The 21,730-nt window shown below is 40.7% G+C and overlaps 1 protein-coding gene across 9 annotated transcripts in view; it reads left to right on the forward strand.

The window, feature by feature from the left end:
• NRF1 (nuclear respiratory factor 1) overlaps positions 1-21,730 on the forward strand; it is a 145,192-nt gene that overhangs the window by 39,008 nt on the left and 84,454 nt on the right. For 6 of the 9 annotated variants that reach the window (XM_034964979.2, XM_055114860.1, XM_063606096.1 and 3 more), the window contains exons 2-3: positions 6,593-6,824; positions 20,865-20,979. In XM_034964979.2, coding sequence (XP_034820870.1) covers positions 6,602-6,824; positions 20,865-20,979 — 338 coding nt within the window. In that variant the 5' untranslated portion in view covers positions 6,593-6,601. The remainder of the gene's footprint in view (positions 1-6,592; positions 6,825-20,864; positions 20,980-21,730) is intronic. The other 3 variants (XR_010112642.1, XM_057302686.1, XM_063606093.1) reach the window with 1 other exon arrangement.

Genomic DNA, 21,730 nt, shown 5'->3' on the forward strand with positions numbered 1-21,730 from the left:
ATCTTGGTGATAGACTGTGCTGTTTTATAAAATAGAGAATATTTAATATGTTTTTTACCTATTGACAGTTCACATCACTTTAGCTATCCAGGGAATCTAACTCCTCATGGAGGAAAGCTAAAATGCTTCACTAAATTGACTTGGGAGAGTGGGGTCTGATGATGTCCAGCAATATGTCATATGTCATATCAGTCATATCTGGCATTAACCAACCTGCTTCTTTTATGATTTTACGGAAACATTGTAAGTATCATTCATAAGTATCCCACTCTAGTTAAAAGAAGTCAGAAATACCTTTGCCTTTGCTTTTCACAGGGTGTGCTGAATAAAAATGGTTAGAGAGGCCGGGTGCGGTGGCTCAAGCCTGTAATCCCAGCACTTTGAGAGACCGAGGCAGGTGGATCACCTGAGGTCAGGAGTTTGAGACCAGCCTGGCCGATATGGTAAAACCCCGTCTCTGCTAAAAATACAAAAATCAGCTGGGCTTGGTGGTGCACTTGTAATCCTAGCTACTTGGGAGGCTGAGGCACGAGAATTGCTTGAACCCAGGAGGCGGAGGTTGCTGTGAGCCAAGATCACACCACTGCCCTCCAGCCTGGGCAACAGAGTGAGACTGTGTCTCAAAAAAAAAAAAAAAATGGTTAGAGAGGCCAAAGAATGGGATAGGGAGAGAGGTGGAAAGAGATGAGGCTCTGGGCAGAAATGGCAAGCCTGTGAAGCAGACAGCCCTATTGATTCATGCTGTGAACTGCATTCTGGAGCAAAGAATTGAAATCCATTATGCCAAGCGCATAGCCTACAAATCCCTTTGAAAAGCAGTTAGGTGCCATCTAATCCCAAATCATTTAAAAATAATTCTGAAGTACCCAGAATTCTAAAATGCCCTAAGCAGTTTGTCTCGAAGAACAGTGAAATGGATGGAAAAATAGCATTTTAATGGTATCTTTCTCTCATATATTATATTCAATTGTGTGACTTAGTGTGTTAAATTGTTTTAGAGTAGTACAAATCTGGGGGCTAGGATATATTCCCTTGGATATTCTGAAACTCACATAAAACAGGATATGGAAGGGTAGCTTATCAGGTAGCTTAAAAATTCTTTTCTAATTTTGCCATAATTTCAGACTTTGGGAAAAGTTGCAAGAATAGTACAAAGAATTCTCATGTACCCTTTACCCAGATTTTCCAAATGTTCACATTTTACTGTGTTTTCAAAGACCTCAGAAAATTGAAAATTTGATTATCTACATAGAAACAAATCACCTAAAGAATAAAGACATAGCAGGATTAGTTTAAGAGAGCAGTTACTCAGAGGAACAAAGGATTTTAGAATCAAAAGATCTCAAGATGGAGAAAGACTTCTATAGTAGAATGGGACAAAATAAGAGAAAAATTTTACATAAATAAATAATTATGTTCTTTTACATGCAGCCATAGAGGTCATATTTCTGTATCTATGTGGTTGACATTTTTTGGTAAACTCCACATGTGTAGTGCTGTATACTGTTACATGATAGTCAAATTTTAAATGTGTGTATATGTTCATGTGGGTTTGTATTAATACAAGTAGAGATAGTGTTAGTGTACAACTGAAGCACTCAGCTTTTCAATATACATCAAAATTTAAAATATATATGCCTTTTGACCCAGCAATTTACCTTCAAGAGTTTATTATTCTTAAAAGAATTTATTTTTTAAAATAATCAAATAATATACAAGATTTTTAATAAAGATAATACAGGCTGGTTATATTATTCTCCTGTAAGATTAGTCACTTCTTCCTTTTTTAAAATTTATTTTTATTTATTTATTTATTTGAGACGGAGTCTCGCTCTGTCGCCCAGGCTGGAGTGCAGTGGCGCATCTCACTGCAAGCTCCGCCTTCCGGGTTCACGCCATTCTCCTACCTCAGCCTCCCGAGTAGCTGGGACTGCAGGCACCCGCCACCACTCCCGGCTAATTTTTTGTATTTTTTTAGTAGAGACAGGGTTTCACCATGTTAGCCAGGATGGTCTCGATCTCCTGACCTCGTGATCTGCCTGCCTTGGCCTCCCAAAGTGCTGGGATTACAGGCGTGAGCCACTGCGCCCGGCCAGATTAGTCACTTCTTTGCACAGAAATTACACTGGTATATAGGGTAATTTTAAAAAGTTAGTTGTAAAATATACGTAACAATAAATTTACCATCATAATCATTTTTAGGCATATAGTTCAGTAGTGTTAAGTACATTCACGCTGTTGTGCAGCCAATCTCCAGAACTCTTTATCTTGCAGAACTGAAACTCTGTACTCCCAGCCCCTGGCGACTATTAGTCTACTTTCTGTCTCTATGAATTTGACTACTCTAGGTGCCTCACATAAGTAGAATCATACAGTATTTGTTCTTTTTTGTGGCTGGGTTATTTCACTGAGCAGAATATCCTCAAGGTTGATCCATGTTGTAGCATGAGTCAGAATTTCCTTTTTTTAAAAATTGGTTTTAAATAAAACTGTATTTTTTTATAGCAGTTTTAAGTTCACAGCAAAATTGAGTGGAAGATACAGATAATTCCCATATACTTCTCTCCCTTACACTTGCACAGCCTCCCCCACTATCAACATCCTGCACCAGAGTGGTACATTTGGTTCCAATTGATGAGCCCACATTGACACGTCATTATTACCCAAAGTCCATAGTTTACATTAGGGTTCCCTCATGGTATTGTACATTACATAGTTTACATTAGGGTTCCCTCATGGTATTGTACATTCTATGGATTTGAACAAATGTATAACCCATATCCACCATTATTGTATCATACAGAGTAGTTTCACTGCCCTGAAAATGCTCCGCCTGTTCATCCCTCCCTTCCCCCTAATCCTTGGCAACCTCTAATGTTTTTACCGTCCCCATAGTTTTGCTTTTCCAGAAGACCATGTAATTGGAATCATAAGTGTGTAGCCTTTTCAGATTGGCTTTTTTCACTTAGCAATATGCATTTAAGCTTCTTCTACATTTTCTCATAGCTTGAAAGCTCATTTCTTTTTAGTGCTGAATGATATTCTATTGTCTGGATGTACCACAGTTTATCCATTCACCTACGGAAGGACATTTTGGTGCTTCCAAGTTTGGGCAATTATGAATAAAATTATAAACATCCATGTGCAGGTTTTTATGTGGATGTAAGTTTTCAACTCCTTTGGGTAAATACAAAGGCATGTAATTGCTGGATTGTATGGTAAGAGTATGTTTAATTTTATAACAGACTGCCACACTGTCTTCCAAAGTGGCTGTACTATGTTGCATTCCCACCAGCAGTGAAATAGAGTTCCTGTTGCTCCACATCCTCAACAGCGTTTGGTGTTGGCAGTGTTTTGAGTTTTAGATATTTAAATAGATGCGTAGTGATATCTCACTGTTTTAATTTCTAATTCTCCCTTGACATATGATGTTGAGCATCCTTTCATATGCCTATTTACCATCTATATATCTTCCTTGGTGAGATCTCTTCAGGTGTTTTGCCCTTTTTTAAATTGGGTTCATTTTCTTATTGTTGAGTTTTTAAGAATTCCTTATTTTGGATAACAATCCTTCTGATTCATCTTTTACAACTATTTCCTCCCTGTCTATGTCCTGTCTTCTCATTCTTTTGGCAGTGTCTTTCGCAGGGCAGAAGTTTCTTGTTTTAATGAAGTCCAGCTTATCGATTTTTTGCTTTTATGGATTGCGCCTTTGGCATTGTATCTTAAAAGTCATTGCCATACCCAAGGTCAACTAGATTTTCTCCTATGTTATCTTATAGGAGTTTTATGGTTTTGCATTTTACATTTAGGTTTATGATCCATTTTGTATCAGTTTTTGTGAAGGTCTATGTCTAGATTTCATTTTTTTGATGTGTGACTGTTCACTTGTTCCAGCACCATTCGTTGAAAAGACTAACTTTGCCAAACTAATGTATTGCCTTTGCTCCTTTCTCAGAGATCAGCTGGCTCTATTTATGTGGGTCTATTTCTGGACCTTCTCTTCTGTTACATTGGTCTATTTTTCTGGTGTTTCACCAATACCATACTATCTTGATTACTGTAGGTTTATGGTAAGTCTTAAAGTTGTGTGGTATCAGTCTTCTGATTTTGTTCTTTCAGTATTTTTTTGGCTGTTCTGGGTCTTTTGCCTCTCCATGTAAACTTTAGTGTCAGTTGGTTGGTATCCACAAAATAACTTGCTGGGATTTTGATTGGGACAATGTTGAATCTAGAGATCAGGTTGGAAGAACTGACATCTTGACAGTATTGTGTCTTCCTATGCATGAACATGGAATATCTCTCTTTATTTAGTTTTTATTTGATTATTTTCATCAGAGTTTTGTGTTTTTTTTCATATAGATCTTGTACATATTTTGTTAGATTTATACCTTACTCAGTATTTCACTTTTTGGTGGTGCAAATGTAAATGGTATTGTGTTTTTGATTTCAGATTCCACTTATTCATTTCTAGTATTTAGGAAAACAACCTTGTCCCTGCAACCTTGCTGTAATTACTTACTAGTTCCAGGAGTTTTTTTTATTGATTATTTTGGATTTTCTACATCAATAATCATGTCATCTATGAAGAAAGACAGTTCTATTTCTTCCTTCCCAATCAGGGTACCCTTTATTTCTTTTTAAAAATCTTATTGCATTAGTTAAGACTTCCAGTACAATGTTAAAAAGAAGTGGTGAGAGGAGATTTCCTTGTCTTCTTCCTGATCTTTTTTTTTTTGAGACAGAGTCCCGCCGTTGCTGTGTCACCCAGGCTGGAGCGTAGTGGCATGATCTCAGCTCACTGCAACCTCCACCTTCTGGGTTCAAGCGATTCTTCTGCCTCAGCCTCCTGAGTAGCTGGGATTACAGATGTGTACCACCACACCTGGCTAATTTTTATATTTTTAGTAGAGGCAGCATTTTTCCATGTTGGCCAGGCTGGTCCCGAACTCCCTACCTCAGGTGATACACCTGCCTTGGCCTCCCAAAGTGCTGGGATTACAGGCGTGAGCCACCTCGGCCAGGCTTCTTCCTAATCTTAATGGGAAAGCTTCTAGTTTTTCACATTATGATGTTAATAGTAGGTTTTTTGTAGCTGTTCTTTATCAGGTTGAGGAAATTCCCCTCTTTCTAATTAGCATTTTCTTCCTTTTTAAGACTGAATAATAAGTAGTATGTGTATACCACATTTTTTTTACCCATGCATTCATCGATGGTCACTTGGGTTGCTTCCACATTTTGGCTGTTGCGAATAAAGCTGCTATGAACATGGGTGTACAGATGTCTATTCAAGATCCTACTTTCAGTTTCTTCTGGGCATATATATCCACAAGTGGAATAGCTGGATCATGTGGTACTTCTATTTTTGTTTTTTTTTTGAGGAACTAATATGTAAAATTTTATATACAAGGACATATTTTATACTGCATTGATGTTTATTTTATAATAGCAAAAACTTGGCAGCATATTTGATCAGCAGGTGACTGGTTATATAAATTATGACACATGCATATAATAAAGTATTACGCAGCTGTTTAAAAAAGATATGGTAGATCTGTATGTTTTGACATGTAACAATGTCCAGATATATTGTAATATGAAAAAGACAGACAATATGTATAATATGAACCTGTTTTTATTTTAAATCTATATATATGTATGCTCCAAATTTATTTTTCAAAAATAATGAACTTCTGGGGTGGGGGGGAGTGGAGATTATAAGTGTAATAGAAGAGCCAACTTTTAACCTTACTGCTTTATACATTACTGTATCATTTTGGGGTTTACAAGAAGCACAGTTTTTTGGGTTTTTTTTGGAGGGGGGGTTTGTTTGTTTGTTTTTGAGACAGAGTCTTGCTCTGTCTCCCAGGCTGGAGTACAATGGCACAACCTTGGCTCACTGCAACCTCTGCCTCCCGGGTTCAAGCACTTCTCCTGCCTCAGCCTCCCAAGTAGCTGGGATTACAGGCGCCCACCACCACGCCTGGCTAATTTTTTTGTATTTTTAATAGAGACAGGGTTTTGCCATGTTGGCCAGGCTGGTCTCGAACTCCTGACCTCAGATGATCCACCTGCCTGGGCCTCCCAAAGTGCTGGGACTACAGGCACTTGCCGCCATGCCCTCAAGAAGCAGTTTTATAAGCAGAAAGACCAATTTGAATTTTTGGGAAAAAAGTTATTTGACTCTCACTTGTCTTTGACATACAAAGAAAATGTTAAGTATTTCACTTATTTACTAAGTGTTTTTATGTCCACAAGGCCAAATGCTAGTCACTGAGCTATCTTAAGTATGTTTTTATTGTTATATTTGAATGTCTTTTTATTATTAAGGGTATCTGTTGTTTTGTGATCTGAGGTATAAAATTAGTACAGCGAATTTCCATCAAAATGGTTTCACGTAAGAACACCACTCTGTCATTTTTATGTCACATTTGCATGGTGCTTCCCATTTCCTGTGACTTGGTGTGGCACGGTAAGTAGTGAAATTGGAATTTTGTCAAGGTTCCTCTGCTCTTGAATAAAATATCTCTTAGTTTAAACATTGTGTTATATTACACACTGAATCCTGTTCTTTTTCCTTTTTGTCTGACAGTAGAACTTCATGGAGGAACACGGAGTGACCCAAACCGAACATATGGCTACCATAGAAGCACATGCAGTGGCCCAGCAAGTGCAGCAGGTCCATGTGGCTACTTACACCGAGCACAGTATGCTGAGTGCTGATGAAGACTCGCCTTCTTCTCCCGAGGACACCTCTTACGATGACTCAGATATACTCAACTCCACAGCAGCTGATGAGGTGACAGCTCATCTGGCAGCTGCAGGTAGTGTTGTTTGGATTAGAAGCTCTTCTTTAATTTTTTTTTTTTTTTTTGGAGACAGCGTCTCACTCTGTTGCTCAGGCTGGGGTGCAGCAGCACAGTCATGATTCACTGCAGCCTTGATCTTCCGGGTTCAAGTGATTCTCCCATCTCAGCCTCTGGAGTAGCTAGGACTGCTGATGTGTACCACCACATCTGGCTAATTTTTGTATATTTTGTAGAGACAGAAATGTCACTGTGTTACCCAGGCTGGCCTCAAAGTCCTGGGCTCAAGCGATCCTTCTGCCTCGGCCTCCTAAATTATTGGCATTACAGGTGTGAGTTACCATGCCTGGCCTTTATCACAACTTTTTTAAGCCTTGCAGTTATAACTTGAGCCTGTATTATACTGAGACTTGAGGTCTGGAATCACTTACTATCAGTGTTATGGCTTTGGTTTTATTTTTTCATCTATTCTGCCTATGTTTTGGCTTTAAACTGAAGCATTTATTCCAATTACATTAAACAGAATCACTGACATGTATTTAGATTTAAATTTACCTTCTTTTCTATATGCTTTCTCTTTGCCCTACCTGTTCTGTTTACTTTTCTCTTTCTTGGCGTTTTCTTTTGTAGTGATTGAAAATTTTGTATTTTTTCATTTTTTTCTTGTTAGTTTGAAAGTTATAAGCTTTTACTGTTATCAATACCTGTAGAAATTGTAACATACATCCTTTATTTATCAATGCCTTATGTTGACTAGGCTCAGTGGCTCACACCTGTAATCCCAGCACTTTGGGAGGCCAAGGTGGGAGGATCACTTGAGCCCAGGAGTTTGAGACCAGCCTGGGCAATGTAGTGCAATCCCATCTCTACCAAAAAAAAATTAGCTGGGTGTGGTGACGTGCTCCCTAGTCCCAGCTACTTGGGAGGCTGTGGTGGGATGACTGATCACTTGAGCCCAGGTGTTTGAGGGTGCAGTGAGCTATGATTACACCACTGCACTACAGCGTGACAGAGTGAGAGCCTGTGTCCAGTTGAAAAAAAAAAAAAAGGAAAAGCAAAACGTTGTATGTACTTGGAACTTTTAACCTCTACAGGGATAATACAAATTTCTTAGAACACTTGCATTTCATGTGCCCATCCTATATGCTATTGTTGTCCTTTGTATTCATTTTTGGTATACAGTTGGCTCTCTTTATCTGTGGGCTCCACATCTGCACATTCAACCAATTTTGATCAAAAGTATTAGGAAAAAAAAATTAAAAGTAACAATATAACAATTAAAAATAATACAAATAAAAGGCCAATACAACAACTATTTGTATAGCATTTACACTGTATTAGGTATTATAATATTAGTATTAGTAACCTAGAGATGATACAGAAGGACGTGAATAGGTCATGTGAAAATACTACACCATTTTATATCAGGGACTTGAGCATCTACACATCAAGATGCTAGAAACAATCTCACAAGGATTTGAAGGGACAACTGTATTTTAAACACCACAGGACTTTTTTTTTTTTTTTTTTTGAGATGGAGTCTCACTCTGTCGCCCAGGCTGGAGTGCAGTGGCACAATCTTGGCTCACTGCAGCTTCTGCCTCCTGGGTTGGAGCAACTCTCCTGTCTCAGCCTCCCGAGTAGCTGGGATTACAGGTGTGCGTCACCATGCCCAGCTAATTTTTGTGTTTTTAGTAGAGATGGGGTTTCACCCTGTTGGCCAGGCCGGTCTTGAATTCCTGACCTCGGGTGATCCACCCATCTTGGCCTCCCAGAGTGCTGGGATTATAGGCGTGAGCCACCGCATCCAGTGAACAATATTTTTATTTAAAAAATAATGTTAATTTTTTTTCCTGCATCTCCAACTGGTCTCCTGAGATGGTTTTACTTCTGCCTAAAGACACCATTTAATATGTGCTTTAACATGGATCTGCTAGTAACAAGTTCTATTTTTGCTTGTCTGTGAATGTTTTTACTTAAACTTCAACCTTGAAGGATGTTTTCACTGAGTATGGAATTCTAGCTTGGTGGTTATTCTTTCCTCATGTTGAAGGTACTGTTCCACTGTCTTCTGGATTCCATTGCTGCTATTGAGAATTCAGCTATTTCATTCTAACCGCTACTCTTTCAAAGATTATCTCCCACATGGCCTGCCCCCCTCTCCCGGAAATTTTAGCCGTGAGATTTTGCTTCTGCTGCATTCCATCTCTTTTCATTCCATGGCTCCAGTTACTTATGTTAGTCTTCCTCACTTGTATGTCTCTTAACCATCTGTTCTGTATGTATCATCTTTCTGTGTAGTTTCTTCTGTCTTTCAGCTTGTGAAAGACAGAAGATTTTCTTCTTTAGCTGTTGTATTAGTCCATTTTCATGCTGCTGATAAGAGATACCCAAGACTGGGAAGAAAGAGGTTTTAATGGACTTACAGTTCCACCTGGCTAGGGAGGCCTCACAATCATGGTGGAAGGCAAGGAAGAGCAGGTCACATCTTACATGGATGACAGCAGGCAAAAAGAGAGAGAGCTTGTGCAGGGAAACTGCTCCTTTTAAAACCATCAGATCTTGTGAGACTTATTCACTATCACAAGAACAGCATAGGAAAGATCTGCCCCCGTGATTCAATTACCTCCCACCGGATCCTTCCCACAACATGTGGGAATTATGAGTACAATTCAAGATGAGATTTGAGTGGGGACTTAGAGCCAAACCATATTATTCCACCCCTGGCCCCTCCCAAATTTCATGTTCTCACATTTCAAAACCAATCATGCCTTTCTAACAGTCCCCCAAAGTCTTAACTCATTTCAGCATTAACTTAAAAGTCCACAGTCCAAATTCTCATCTGAGACATGGCAAGTCCCTCTGCCTATGAGCCTGTAAAATCAAAAGCAAGTTAGTTACTTCCTAGATACAGTGGGGGTACAGGGATTGGGTAAATACAGGCATTCCAAATGGGAGAAATTGGCCAAATAAAAGGGCTACAGGCCCCATGCAAGTCCGAAATCCAGCAGGGCCGTCAAATCTTAAAGCTCCAAAGTGATCTCCTTTGATTCCATGTCTCACATCCAGGTCATGCTGATACAAGAGGTGGGGTCCCATGGTCTTGGACAGCTCTGCCCCCTGTGGCTTTGCAGGGTACAGCCTCCCTCCCAGCTGCTTTCATGGGCTGTTGTTGAGTGTCTGTGGCTTTTCCAGGCAAAAGATGCAAGCTGTCGGTGGATCTACTATTCTGGGGGCTGGAGGACAGTGGCCCTCTTCTCACAGCTCTACTAGGCAGTGCCCCAGAAGGGACTCTGTGTGAGGTCTCCGACCCAACCCCACATTTCCCTTACACACTGCACTTGCAGAGGTTCTCTATGAGGGTCCCGCCCCTGCAGCAAACTTCTGCCTGGATATCCAGGAGTTTTCATACATCCTCTGAAATCCAGGCATAGGTTCCCAAACTCCAATCCTTGACTTCTGTACACTTGCAGGCTCAACACCTTTGTGGAAGCTGCTAAGGCTTGGGGCTTGCAGCCCCTGAAGCCATGGCCCGAGCTCTGTGTTGGCCCCTTTCAGCCACAGCTGGAGCAGCTGGGATACAGGGCACCAAGCCCCTAGGCTGTGCACAGCACAGGGACCCTGGGCCCAGCCCTTGAAACCTCCTAGGTCTCCAGGCCTATGATGGGAGGGGCTACTGTAAAGACCTCTGACATGCCCTGGAGACATTTTTTCCATTGTCTTGGGGATTAACATTCGTCTCCTTGTTGCTTATGCAAATTTCTGCAGCCAGCTTGAAGTTTTCCTCAGAAAATGGGATTTTCTTTTCTGTTGCATTATCGGGCTGCAAATTTTCCAAACTTTCATGATTTCCTTCCCTTATAAAACAATGCCTTTAACAGCACCCAAGTCACCTCTTGAATGCTTTGCTGCTTAGAAATTTCTTCTGCCAGATGCCCTAAATCATCTCTCTCAAGTTCAAAGTTCCACAAATCTCTAGGGCAGGGGCAAAATGCCACCAGTCTCTTTGCTGAAACATAACAAGAGTCACCTTTGCTCCAGTTCCCAACAAGTTTCTTATTTCCACCTGAGACCACATCAACCTGGACTTTATTGTCCATATCACTATCAGCATTTTGGGCAAAGCCATTCATCAAGTCTCTTGGAAGTTCCAAACTTTCCTACATTTTCCCGTCTTCTTTTGAGCCCTCCAAACTGTTCCAACCCCAGCCTATTACCCAGTTCCAAAGTCACTTCCACATTTTTAGGTATCTTTTCAGCAGCACCCCACTTCTGGTACCAATTTACTATATTAGTCCATTTTCATGCTGCTGATAAGGACATACTCAAGACTGGGAAGAAAAGAGGTTTCGGTGGACTTACAGATCTATGTGGCTGGGGAGGCCTCACAACCATGGCAGAAGGCAAGGAGGAGCAAGTCATGTCTTACATGGATAACAGCAGTCAAAGAGTGAGAGAGCTTGTGCAGGGGAATTCCTCTTTTTTTAAACCCCCAGTCCTAATGAGACTTATTCACTATCACAAGAACAGCACCGGAAAGACCTGCCCGCATGATTCGGTTACCTCCCACTAGGTTCCTCCCACAACATGTGGGAGTTATGAGAGTACAATTCAAGATGAGATTTGGGTGGGGACACAGCCAAACCATATCAGCTGTGTTTAAGGTGCCTTTTTTATGTTCTCTTTTCTTTGTTTTTTCTTTATTTATTAAGGTGCTTCTAAATCTGTTCATTGACTTATTAATTTTGGTAATTGTTAATAGTTTAACCAAAACTACTAACCAAGTGTTTTTTTCCCTCCAGTTTTAGAATTTCTAGTGTGTGTGTGTGTGTGTGTGTGTGTGTGTGTGTGTGTGTGTGTGTGTGTGTTTCCTCCCAGATTTGCACTGAACGGTTTCCAATAGTGGAAAAAAATTTCTTTTAAACAAATAATTTTATAATTTACCTGGTAATTCTCTCTCAAGTTTCTGTTACATGTTGTTAATGTCATTTCTTGTTCACGTTGGCTCTTTTCTTGGTGTACTATTATATTTCAATGAATACTGGATGCTGTGTTTGGAAAATTATTTCTAGAAATAATTTGGGGTCTAGTATAATGTTATCTTCCTCTAGAGAGGATTTTTGTTTGCTTCTGCGAGATGCCCGAGGGCACTAGCAATCCTGGATCATCTTAATCCAATTTAAGGTTTATTTATTTATTTATTTATTTATTTAGTATTTATTGATCATTCTTGGGTGTTTCTCAGAGAGGGGGATGTGGCAGGGTCATAGGATAATAGTGGAGAGAAGGTCAGCAGATAAACACGAGAACAAAGGTCTCTGGTTTTCCTAGGCAGAGGTCCCTGCGGCCTTCGGCCCTGTTTGTGTCCCTGGGTACTTGAGATTAGGGAGTGGTGATGACTCTTAACGAGCATGCTGTCTTCAAGCATCTGTTTAACAAAGCACATCTTGCACTGCCCTTAATCCATTTAACCCTGAGTGGACACAGCACATGTTCCAGAGAGCACGGGGTTGGGGGTAAGTTAAAGATTAACAGCATCCCAAGGCAGAAGAATTTTTCTTAGTACAGAACAAAATGGAGTCTCCTATGTCTACTTCTTTCTACACAGACACAGTACAAATCTGACCTCTCTTCCTTTTCCCCACATTTCCCCCTTTTCTTTTCGACAAAACCGCCATCGTCATCATGGCCCGCTCTCGATGGTCGCTGTCTCTTCGGAGCTGTTGGGTACACTTCCCAGATGGGGCGGCCTGGCAGAGGCGCTCCTCACTTCCCAGACGGGGCGGCCAGGCAGAGGCGCTCCCCACTTCCCAGATGGGGCGGCTGGGCAGAGGCGCACCTCACTTCCCAGACGGGGTGGCAGCCGGACAGAGGCGCTCCTCACCTCCCAGACGGGGTGGCGGCCAGGCAGAGGCGCTTCTCACATCCCAGACAATGGGCGGCCGAGCAGAGGTGCTCCTCACCTCCCAGACGGGGCGGCCGGGCAGAGGCGCTCCCCACCTCCCAGACGGGGCGGCCGGGCAGAGGGGCTCCTCACATCCCAGACGATGGGCGGCCAGGCAGAGACGCTCCTCACTTCCTAGACGGGGTGGCAGCCGGGCAGAGGCGCTCCTCACTTCCCATTCGGGGCAACCGGGCAGAGGTGCTCCTCACTTCCTCCCAGATGGGGCAGCCAGGCAGAGGCGCTCCTCACTTCCCAGATGGGGCGGCCAGGCAGAGGGGCTCCTCACATCCCAGATGATGGGCGGCCAGGCAGAGACGCTCCTCACTTCCTAGACGGGGTGGCAGCCGGGCAGAGGCGCTCCTCACTTCCCAGACGGGGCGAGTGGGCAGAGGGGCTCCTCACATCCCAGACAATGGGCGGCCAGGCAGAGACGCTGCTCACTTCCTAGATGGGGTGGCGGGCGGGCAGAGGCTGTAATCTTAGCACTTTGGGAGGCCAAGGCAGGCGGCTGGGAGGTGGAGGTTGTAGCGAGCCGAGATCACGCCACTGCACTCCAGCCTGGGCAACATTGAGCATTGAGTGAGCGAGACTCCGTCTGCAATCCCAGCACCTCGGGAGGCCAAGGTGGGCAGATCACCCGAGGCCAGGAGCTGGAGACCAGCCCGGTCAACACGGCGAAACCCCGTCTCCACCAAAAATACAAAAACCAGTCAGGAGTGGCGGCATGTGCCTGGAATCCCAGGCACTCAGCAGGCCGAGGCAGGAGAATCACCGGAGCCCAGGGCAGGGAGGTTGCAGCGAGCCGAGATCTTGGCAGTACAGTCCAGGCTCCCCAAGAGAGGGAGACCGTGGAGATGGGAAAGGGGGAGGGAGAGGGGGAGAGGGAGGGAGAGGGTAGGGGAGAGGGAGAGGGATCCAATTTAAGGTTTTAAAATTTTCTGGGCTACTAAATGACTTAAAGCTGGGCTACATTTTATATCTTTCACTTTCCAATTTACATTGAACATTTAGCACCATGGTGAAAAGACTTCATATAAACCATGCCTGAATGGGTATGGTATTAGATATTGATCTTAGAAGGTATTTAGAAAAGCTAGACAAGAAATTAATGATGAGGAGTGGCCAAAATACTACATGTTTTGAATATATGCTGTATTTAAGAAGAGGAAGACAGATGCAATGAACAACAACTTTATTACTGTCAGTTACTGTCCACTGTGTATTTCCGGAGTGGTGAATTTAAAAATAAGTCTTAGGGGCAAAACACATGAAATGTTTGTAAAATATATTTTGTGAAATGCTTATGTGTCCCAGCAGAGGGCATCTTAACATAATGAATCCAGGTCCACTGCTTTTCTATGAAGGAAGATGGTTTTAAGACATGGCTTTGCTGTATTACTGTACTGCTTTGTCATAGTGTTAAGACCATGCAAAGACTTTAATCTGACCCCTTTGTGTGGCACATGTGGAAAGTGAGACACAGCTGGTAGAAATGACTTACCATTTGATCATTTAATATTCAATTATTGAGGAATTATAATGTGTAGTACATATATGTAACCTATGTAGATACTATGCACAAGGCAGGCAAGAGTTTGCTTCTTAGGAGTGCAAAAGGCTTATTGGGGGGAAAAAAGAGTTTGTTTCTGAAGGAGCTTTCATCCAGTGGTGGGGGAGAGCTACCAATAATAAAGTAAAATAATTTGAGAAAGCATTGGATGCTCTGAATAAAATAATGCGGGAAGGTAATGGAGAGAGAAGGACAGCAGATTGCTGCTAGTTTGGGTGGTCTGGGAAGGCTTCTCTGAGGAGGAAGGTTGTGACTGACAGGCATTTAGGTGTCAGCAAAGGGAAGTGCATTTCAGACTGAGAAACATTGAAAGCAAGGACTTGCAGATGGGAAATGGGAAGGAGGCCAGTGTGGTTGGAGCCTTGTGAAGCAGGCATGAGTCAGACCACCCAGGGCCTAGGGGCTGTGTGTGGTAAGGAGTTTCGAGAGGCAGCAGAGCACAGGGCTTACCTGCCCAGGCTCTGGAATCAGGCTTCCTGGGTTGGAATCCCAACTCCACTTAACCAGCGTGGGGATTTTTCTGAGGAGCTGGTCTGTAGCATTCATCATATCTGAAAGGTGACCCAGAAAAGGTAAATGACCATTCACTATATTGTGTTGCCCGTCAGAAACACTTCTAATTCTCTGCAGCACAGACAGCCCCTGATTATTGTTGATTTTCAAGAAAAAAAAGTTTATGAGTAGTGCAACTAAACGAAATCTTCAAGTAATAAAAACAATATCTCAAGTTGGTTGACCTCTTTTAGTATCAATCACCAGTATGTTGTTTGTTGTTGTTGTTGTTGTTGGTTTTTTTTTGAGACAGGGTTTCACTCTGTTGTCCAGACTGGAATGCAGTGGTACAATCATGGCTTACTGCAGCCTCAACCTCCTTGGGCTCAGGTGATCCTCCCACCTCATCCTCGTGGACAGGTGCACGCCACCATGCCCAGCTAATTTTTTAAATTTTTGCAGACATGCCGTTTTGCCATGTTGCCCAGGGCCGGTCTTGAACTCCAGGGCTCAAGTGATCCTCCTGCCTTGGCCTCCCAGAGTGTTGGGATTACAGGCGTGAGCCACTGGGCCTAGCCCTAGAGGACTTCTTTTTAAACAAAATTGGATTTATTATTTCATTTTCTTTGAAATGATAAAGGATAGGTTAATAAAGAAGTGGAGAAAGATTCACGTGGTCTATAGACATAATTAGTATCTTGAGAGTGATAGTTTTGGTAAATTGTGCAGCAAGTAGAAAATACTTGAATATTTGAATCATACAGAGAAGTATCAAGATTGACATAACAAATGCATGTGCACCCACTGCCCAGCTTTGTCAGTTATTACTGCTTTCACATGTTTGCATCAAATGTTTTTTAAGAAATAAAAAGTACAGATATGGTTGAAATTCTCAGTGGAACTCTTTCTAATCCTGCTCCCTTCCCTCCCTCCCTCCACTGGGGTAACCAGTATTCTAGATTTGGTCTTTGTCATTCTCTTGCATTTGTCTATATTTGCTATTATGTGTCTGTATGATTAAACAATATTTAGCATTGTTTTGCATGTGTTAAATTTTATATTAATGGTATCACTCTGATACTATGTTTCTGTAATATGTTTATCTCATTCAACATGTTTCTGAGATTCACCCATGTTGATAATGTGGCTGTTTTTAACTGTTATATGGTATTCCATTCATTATCTGAGTATTTCTTTTTCTGTCGTTGTTTTTTGAGATGGAGTTTCACTCTGTTGCCCCGGCTGGAGTGCAGTGGCACGATCTCGGCTCACTGCAACCTCTGCCTCCTGGGTTCAAGCAATTCTCCTGCCTCAGCCTCCTGAGCAGCTGGGACTAGAGGCACACACCACCATGCCTGGCTAATTTTTGTATTTTTAGTAGAGATGGGGTTTACCATGTTGGCCAGGCTGGTCTCGAACTCCTGACCTTGAGTGATCTGCCTACCCCAGCCTCCCAAAGTGTTGGGATTACAGGCGAGAGCCACCACATCCAGCCTGAATATTTCACATATTGGTAGATAATCAGGTTGTTTGTAATTTTTTCTGTTTTGACAATGTAGCACAGTAATACATTTTACATTGTGACCCAGAATAAATGAGTACACATATAGCCAAAACTACAATTTTTAATGAAATAATACTTAACCCCTACTGCAAATTGTATACTCTGTGATATGTTCTAGTCTGTTCTATTTTATTAGAAAAAAATACACTCATGAGTCACTGAAAGGTCACACTAGCTGTAGCTTGAAAAGTACTACTGGAGGATATACCCAGGAGGGGAATTGGAGGGCCAAAGATGTCCATTTTCAACTTTACTAGATATTGCTAAATGTCTTTCCAAATCCTGTTCATTTACATCCCCACAAGCAGTATGCTGTAGCGCCTGTTACTTCTCATTCTCACCATCGGTGTTACCAGTCTTTTTCATTTTTGCAGATCTGGTAGGTATAAAATGGCATCTCAGTGTTGGTTTAATTTGTGTTTTTGAGCTAGAGGTTCCAACGAGTGCAGTAAGACAAAGTAGAGCACCATTTTGGATCTTTATTGACGTCTCAATTTTCTTTCTTTGCCTATTTCCTGTTTATACCTTTGCCCATTTCCCAACTCAGTTTTTTGGTCTTTTTTATGTCAATTTGTAAAAATTATTGATCTATATTTTGTATTCCTTTCCCAATAATATGTATTGTAATTATTTTCTCCCAGTTTGTTGCCCACCCCCATTTATTTATTTTTTGTTCATGAAGGTTTTTATTTATATTATTGTGAAATTTATTAATCTTTTACCTTATAGTTTATCCTTTCGGGATCTTGTTTAAGGAATTCTTCTTAACTCTGACTTTATAAAATATTCTATAGTAGTTTATTGTAGAAGTTATAATTTTTTAATTTTCAATTTTAAAGGTATTTATTTATTTATTTATTTATTTATTAGAGATAGGATCTTACTCTGTCACCCAGGCTGGAGTGCAGTGATGCAATCATAGTTCTCTGCAGCCTCAAACTGTTAGTCTCAAGTGATCCTCCTGCCTCAGCCTCCCGAGTAGCTAGGACCTCAGGTGTGCAGCACCATGCCTGGTTTTAAATTTTTTTGTAGATACGGAGTCTTGCTATGGTGCCCAGGCTAGTCTTGAACTCCTGGCCTCAAGCAGTCCTCCTGCCTTGTCCTTCCAAAGTGCTGGATTACAAGCTTTCTTTTGTTTTTCATTGTTTTATTGAGGTTATTGTTTTACATTTTGGCCTTTAATCCACCTGTAATTTATTTTTGTATGTAAGGATCTAATTTCATTATTTTTCCATATGGATAACCAGCATCATATATTTAATAACCCATACTTTTTTTGTCTTTCTGACACAGGAGGATGTTTATGAAATCTGCAATTCAGTTGCTTTGATTTGTCTATCCCTGAGTCAGTTCCACACTAGTTTAATGACTATAGTTATGCTTATTTATTTATTTCATCTCATCCTTCTAATCAGTGGAGATATAACCTTAATGAGTATAGCCTTGTAATTACTAATATGTGGTAGGATGAATGCCTTCAAATTCTTAAAATCTTATAAATTGTTTTGGCTATTATTGGCCATTTGCACTTCTATTTAAATACTGGGATCAGTTAATCAAATTCCACAAAATCCCATGTTGAGAGTTTTATTTGAACTGTATTAAATTTATAAATCAATCAAATCAAGCAGCTTTATGCACAGTAGCCTAAAACTGGAAATAGTCCAAGTATCCATCAGATAGAAGAATAGGTAAACAAACTGGTTTATCCAAACAATGGAATATTACTTGGCAACAAAAAGGAAAAAACAACTGGTTCATGTGGCGCATGGATGAATCTAGAAACATTATTCTAAGTGAAAGAAGTTTTAAGTGAAAGAGTATTACTATATGATTTACTACTTACTATATGATTCCATTTATTTAAAGCTCTAGAATAGGCAAAACTCTAATGTATGGTGAAAAAAAGAAGAATTCTAGGTATTGCTGAGAAGTAAGGATGGGAATTGACTGAGAAGGGACATGAAAGGACTTTCTGGAGTGATGTTATAGGTCTTGAGTTTCCTCTCCTTTCCCCTCCCCTCCCGTCTCCTCTCCTTTTTTGAGACGGAGTCTTGCTCCTTCACCCAGGCCAGAGTGCAGTGGAGTGATCTCGGTTCACTGCAACCTCCGCCTCCCAGATTCAAGCGATTTTCCTGCCTCAGTCTCCTGAGTAGCTGGGACTACAGAGGTGCACCACCATGCCCAGCTAATTTTGTATTTTTAGTAGAGATGGGGTTTCACCATATTGGCCAGGCTGGTCTCAAACTCCTGACCTTAGGTGATCCTCCCACCTCAGCCTCCCAAAGTGCTGAGATTACAGGTGTGAGCCACTGCGCCTGGCCAGATCTTGAGTTTTATGAGTATATACATTTTTAAAATGTATTGAATGTATACTTGGATTTGTATACTTCACTATATGCAAATTTTACCTCAAAAGAAAAAAATTATAAAATATTGAACTCTAGCTAATGCTATGCCTGCTGAAGTATTTAGGGGGATCATATTGATATTCGCAGTTTGCTTTGAAACACATTTTAAAAACCCCAGTGTGAGTTGAATGGATAGAAAGATGGATAGATATGTATAATAAGATGTTAAAATTCAACTTTGCACATATGTTTTTAAGTTTTCATAATAAAATATTGGACTCCTACAACTCAGCTGCAAGAAACCAAATAACTCAATATAAAAAATGGGCAAGGGACTTGAATAAACATCTCTGTAAGGAAGACTTAGAAATCACCAACAGGTTAGATGCTCAACTATTATCAAAAATATAAACTAGTGGCGGTGAGGTCATAGAGCAACTGGAACCCTTATATGTACAGTGGTCCAGCCGCTCTGGAAAACAGTATGGAGATTCCTCCAAAAAATTAAAAATAGAACTACCATATATGATCCTGGTGTCTCACTTCTGGGTATTTATCCAACAGAATTGAAATCAGGACCCCAAAGAGATATCCACACTCCCTTGTTCATTGTTGTATTATTCACAATAGCAAGATGTGAAAATAGCCAAAATGCCCACCAGCGGATGAATGGCTAAAGCAAATGTGATCTGTATGTACAATGGAACATTATTCACCCTTAAAAACACAAGGAAATGCTGTCATATGTGACAACATGGTTCAACCTTGGGGACATTATGATAAGTGAAACAAACCAGTCATAGAAAGACAAATACTGCATGATTCTACTTATAGAAGGTATCTAAAATAGTCATAGAAACAGAGGAGAATGGTGGTTGCCAGGGTCTGGGGGTGAGGGACAGATGGGGAGTTGCTCTTCAGTGATGCAAGGGGAATAAGTTCTGGATAGCCGTACAACATTGGGCTTATAGTTAGCAATGATGTGTTGTCCACTTTACATTTTAAGAGAGTAGATAACAAACATGTTAAGTGTTCTTACCACAATTTTGAAAAATAAGTAAAATGTTGGTAAATGCAGCCATAAAATTTTTTCTGTAACAGCTATTTATGATGGAAAGAAAGGTAAAAAGCAGTTGCTTATTTTTTATTTGCTTTGAGGTTCTTTAGAGGGGTTTATTTAAGTCAGGCTGATTATATTACTAACAACATGTAGAAAAGTTCATTTAGGTTTACAGGGAGGTTTATTTTATTTGAGCCACTTAGAATATATATGCCAATATACAGATGAGCAATTTAATTTTTATTTAAGCCTTTTACAAGATTCATAAATAAGGATAAAGGTAAAATGTCTTTTAAAAAAGATTGTCTTTGATATGTTGAGGTCCCAGGAATCAGAGACTTCAATAGTTCCTTTGAGTCTACCCTCCATCTACCCTTCAAAAGACAAAACAAGACATTATACATTAGTTTCAAGGCAAGCCAGACTAACTTTTATTAACATTTTCTCAGAGTGGGAAAGTTATCTCTTTTCTGCCAGAATGCCTTCATCAACTTGACCTTGTGTTGAACATCTCCATTTTTGGCACAATTCCCAATGTAGAAGAAAATTTTTTCAATTAAGATGGTATTCATTCAGATACTCCTTTAGGTGTTGTTGGAGTTCCAAATGTGAGTGATTATCTCCAACTTCCTTAACTTGGCATTGTCTTGGAGTAATGGAAACAGGGGTACAGGGATAGAAGTAAATACTGAAATCTGTAAATTTTTTCAATTTTGGCAAACTTCTCCTCTCAGTGCTACAATTTTTCCTAGCACCTCTAAGAATATTGCCTTTACAGTATGGGCATGCTGGCAAAACAAAGCCAAAGAAAAACATTATACAAAATTCAAACTAGTGTGTGATGGGGAGGTGTAAGTCATTTGCTTTTTTAAAAGATTCATTGTATGTTTTATTGGTAAATCATAATATGAATCATGTTAAACAATAATGAAGTATATTGATAATATCAGGATCATTCTTTATTTACCGACAACAATATTAGGAAAGCAGTGCTACCTTTTTTGTACCTTTAATTGTTTCTGTCTTGAACAGTTTACAGGCAGCTGCCTAATCTCAGCACATACGTTATTATTTCAGGTCCTGTGGGAATGGCCGCTGCTGCTGCTGTGGCAACAGGAAAGAAACGGAAACGGCCTCATGTATTTGAGTCTAATCCATCTATCCGGAAGAGGCAACAAACACGTTTGCTTCGGTGAGGGCTCCCTTATCCATATTGTTACTATTCCTCAAATACTTCCTGTGGATGACAGACTTAGAACATATGTGATTAGGTTTGTCAAGGATGCTTGGTTCGATTCCTTGATGACAGATGTAGACTTAAAAGTATTCTTACAAAATTAAATACATGAAAACAAAGAAATACGATTTAACAGATACGTAATATCACATTAATTCATTCAGAAAAGTTGTATACCTGCTATGTGCAAGCCATTGTTGTAGACATTGGGCATGGAAGAGTGAACAAAACAAATTGCCTTAAAGAGCTTGTATCCTGCTAGAGGGGGAAAGAAAAAAACAATATGCAATATGTCAGCTGATGATAAGTGCAATGGGAAAAAAATACAGTGGAGTAAGGAAAATAGAAAAGTCAGGAGGTAGGGGGATATAGTCAGTTTTCTCTTTTACGGGGATGGTCTGGGAAATCCTTTTTGTTAAGGCAGCCTTTGAACAGAGACTTGAAGATGCTGAAAGAGCACACATGTTGATGCTGGGGGGAAGAACATCTCAGGCAGGGTGAGTATCAAGAGCAAAGGCCCCGAGGTGTGAATGTGGTAGTTGTGTTTGAGGAACAGCCAGGGAGATATGAGAGGATGTTCAGAGTAGTAGAGAAGAGCCACGCCAGGAGATCTTTTTTTTTTTTTTTTTTTTTGATAGATGTGGTCTTGCTATGTTGTCCAGGCTGGTCTGGGACTCCTGGCCTCAAGCGATCCTCGTGCCTCAGC

The sequence above is a fragment of the Pan paniscus genome, chromosome 6 (genome assembly GCF_029289425.2).
Source record: "Pan paniscus chromosome 6, NHGRI_mPanPan1-v2.0_pri, whole genome shotgun sequence".
In the NCBI taxonomy this organism is placed as follows: domain Eukaryota; kingdom Metazoa; phylum Chordata; class Mammalia; order Primates; family Hominidae; genus Pan; species Pan paniscus.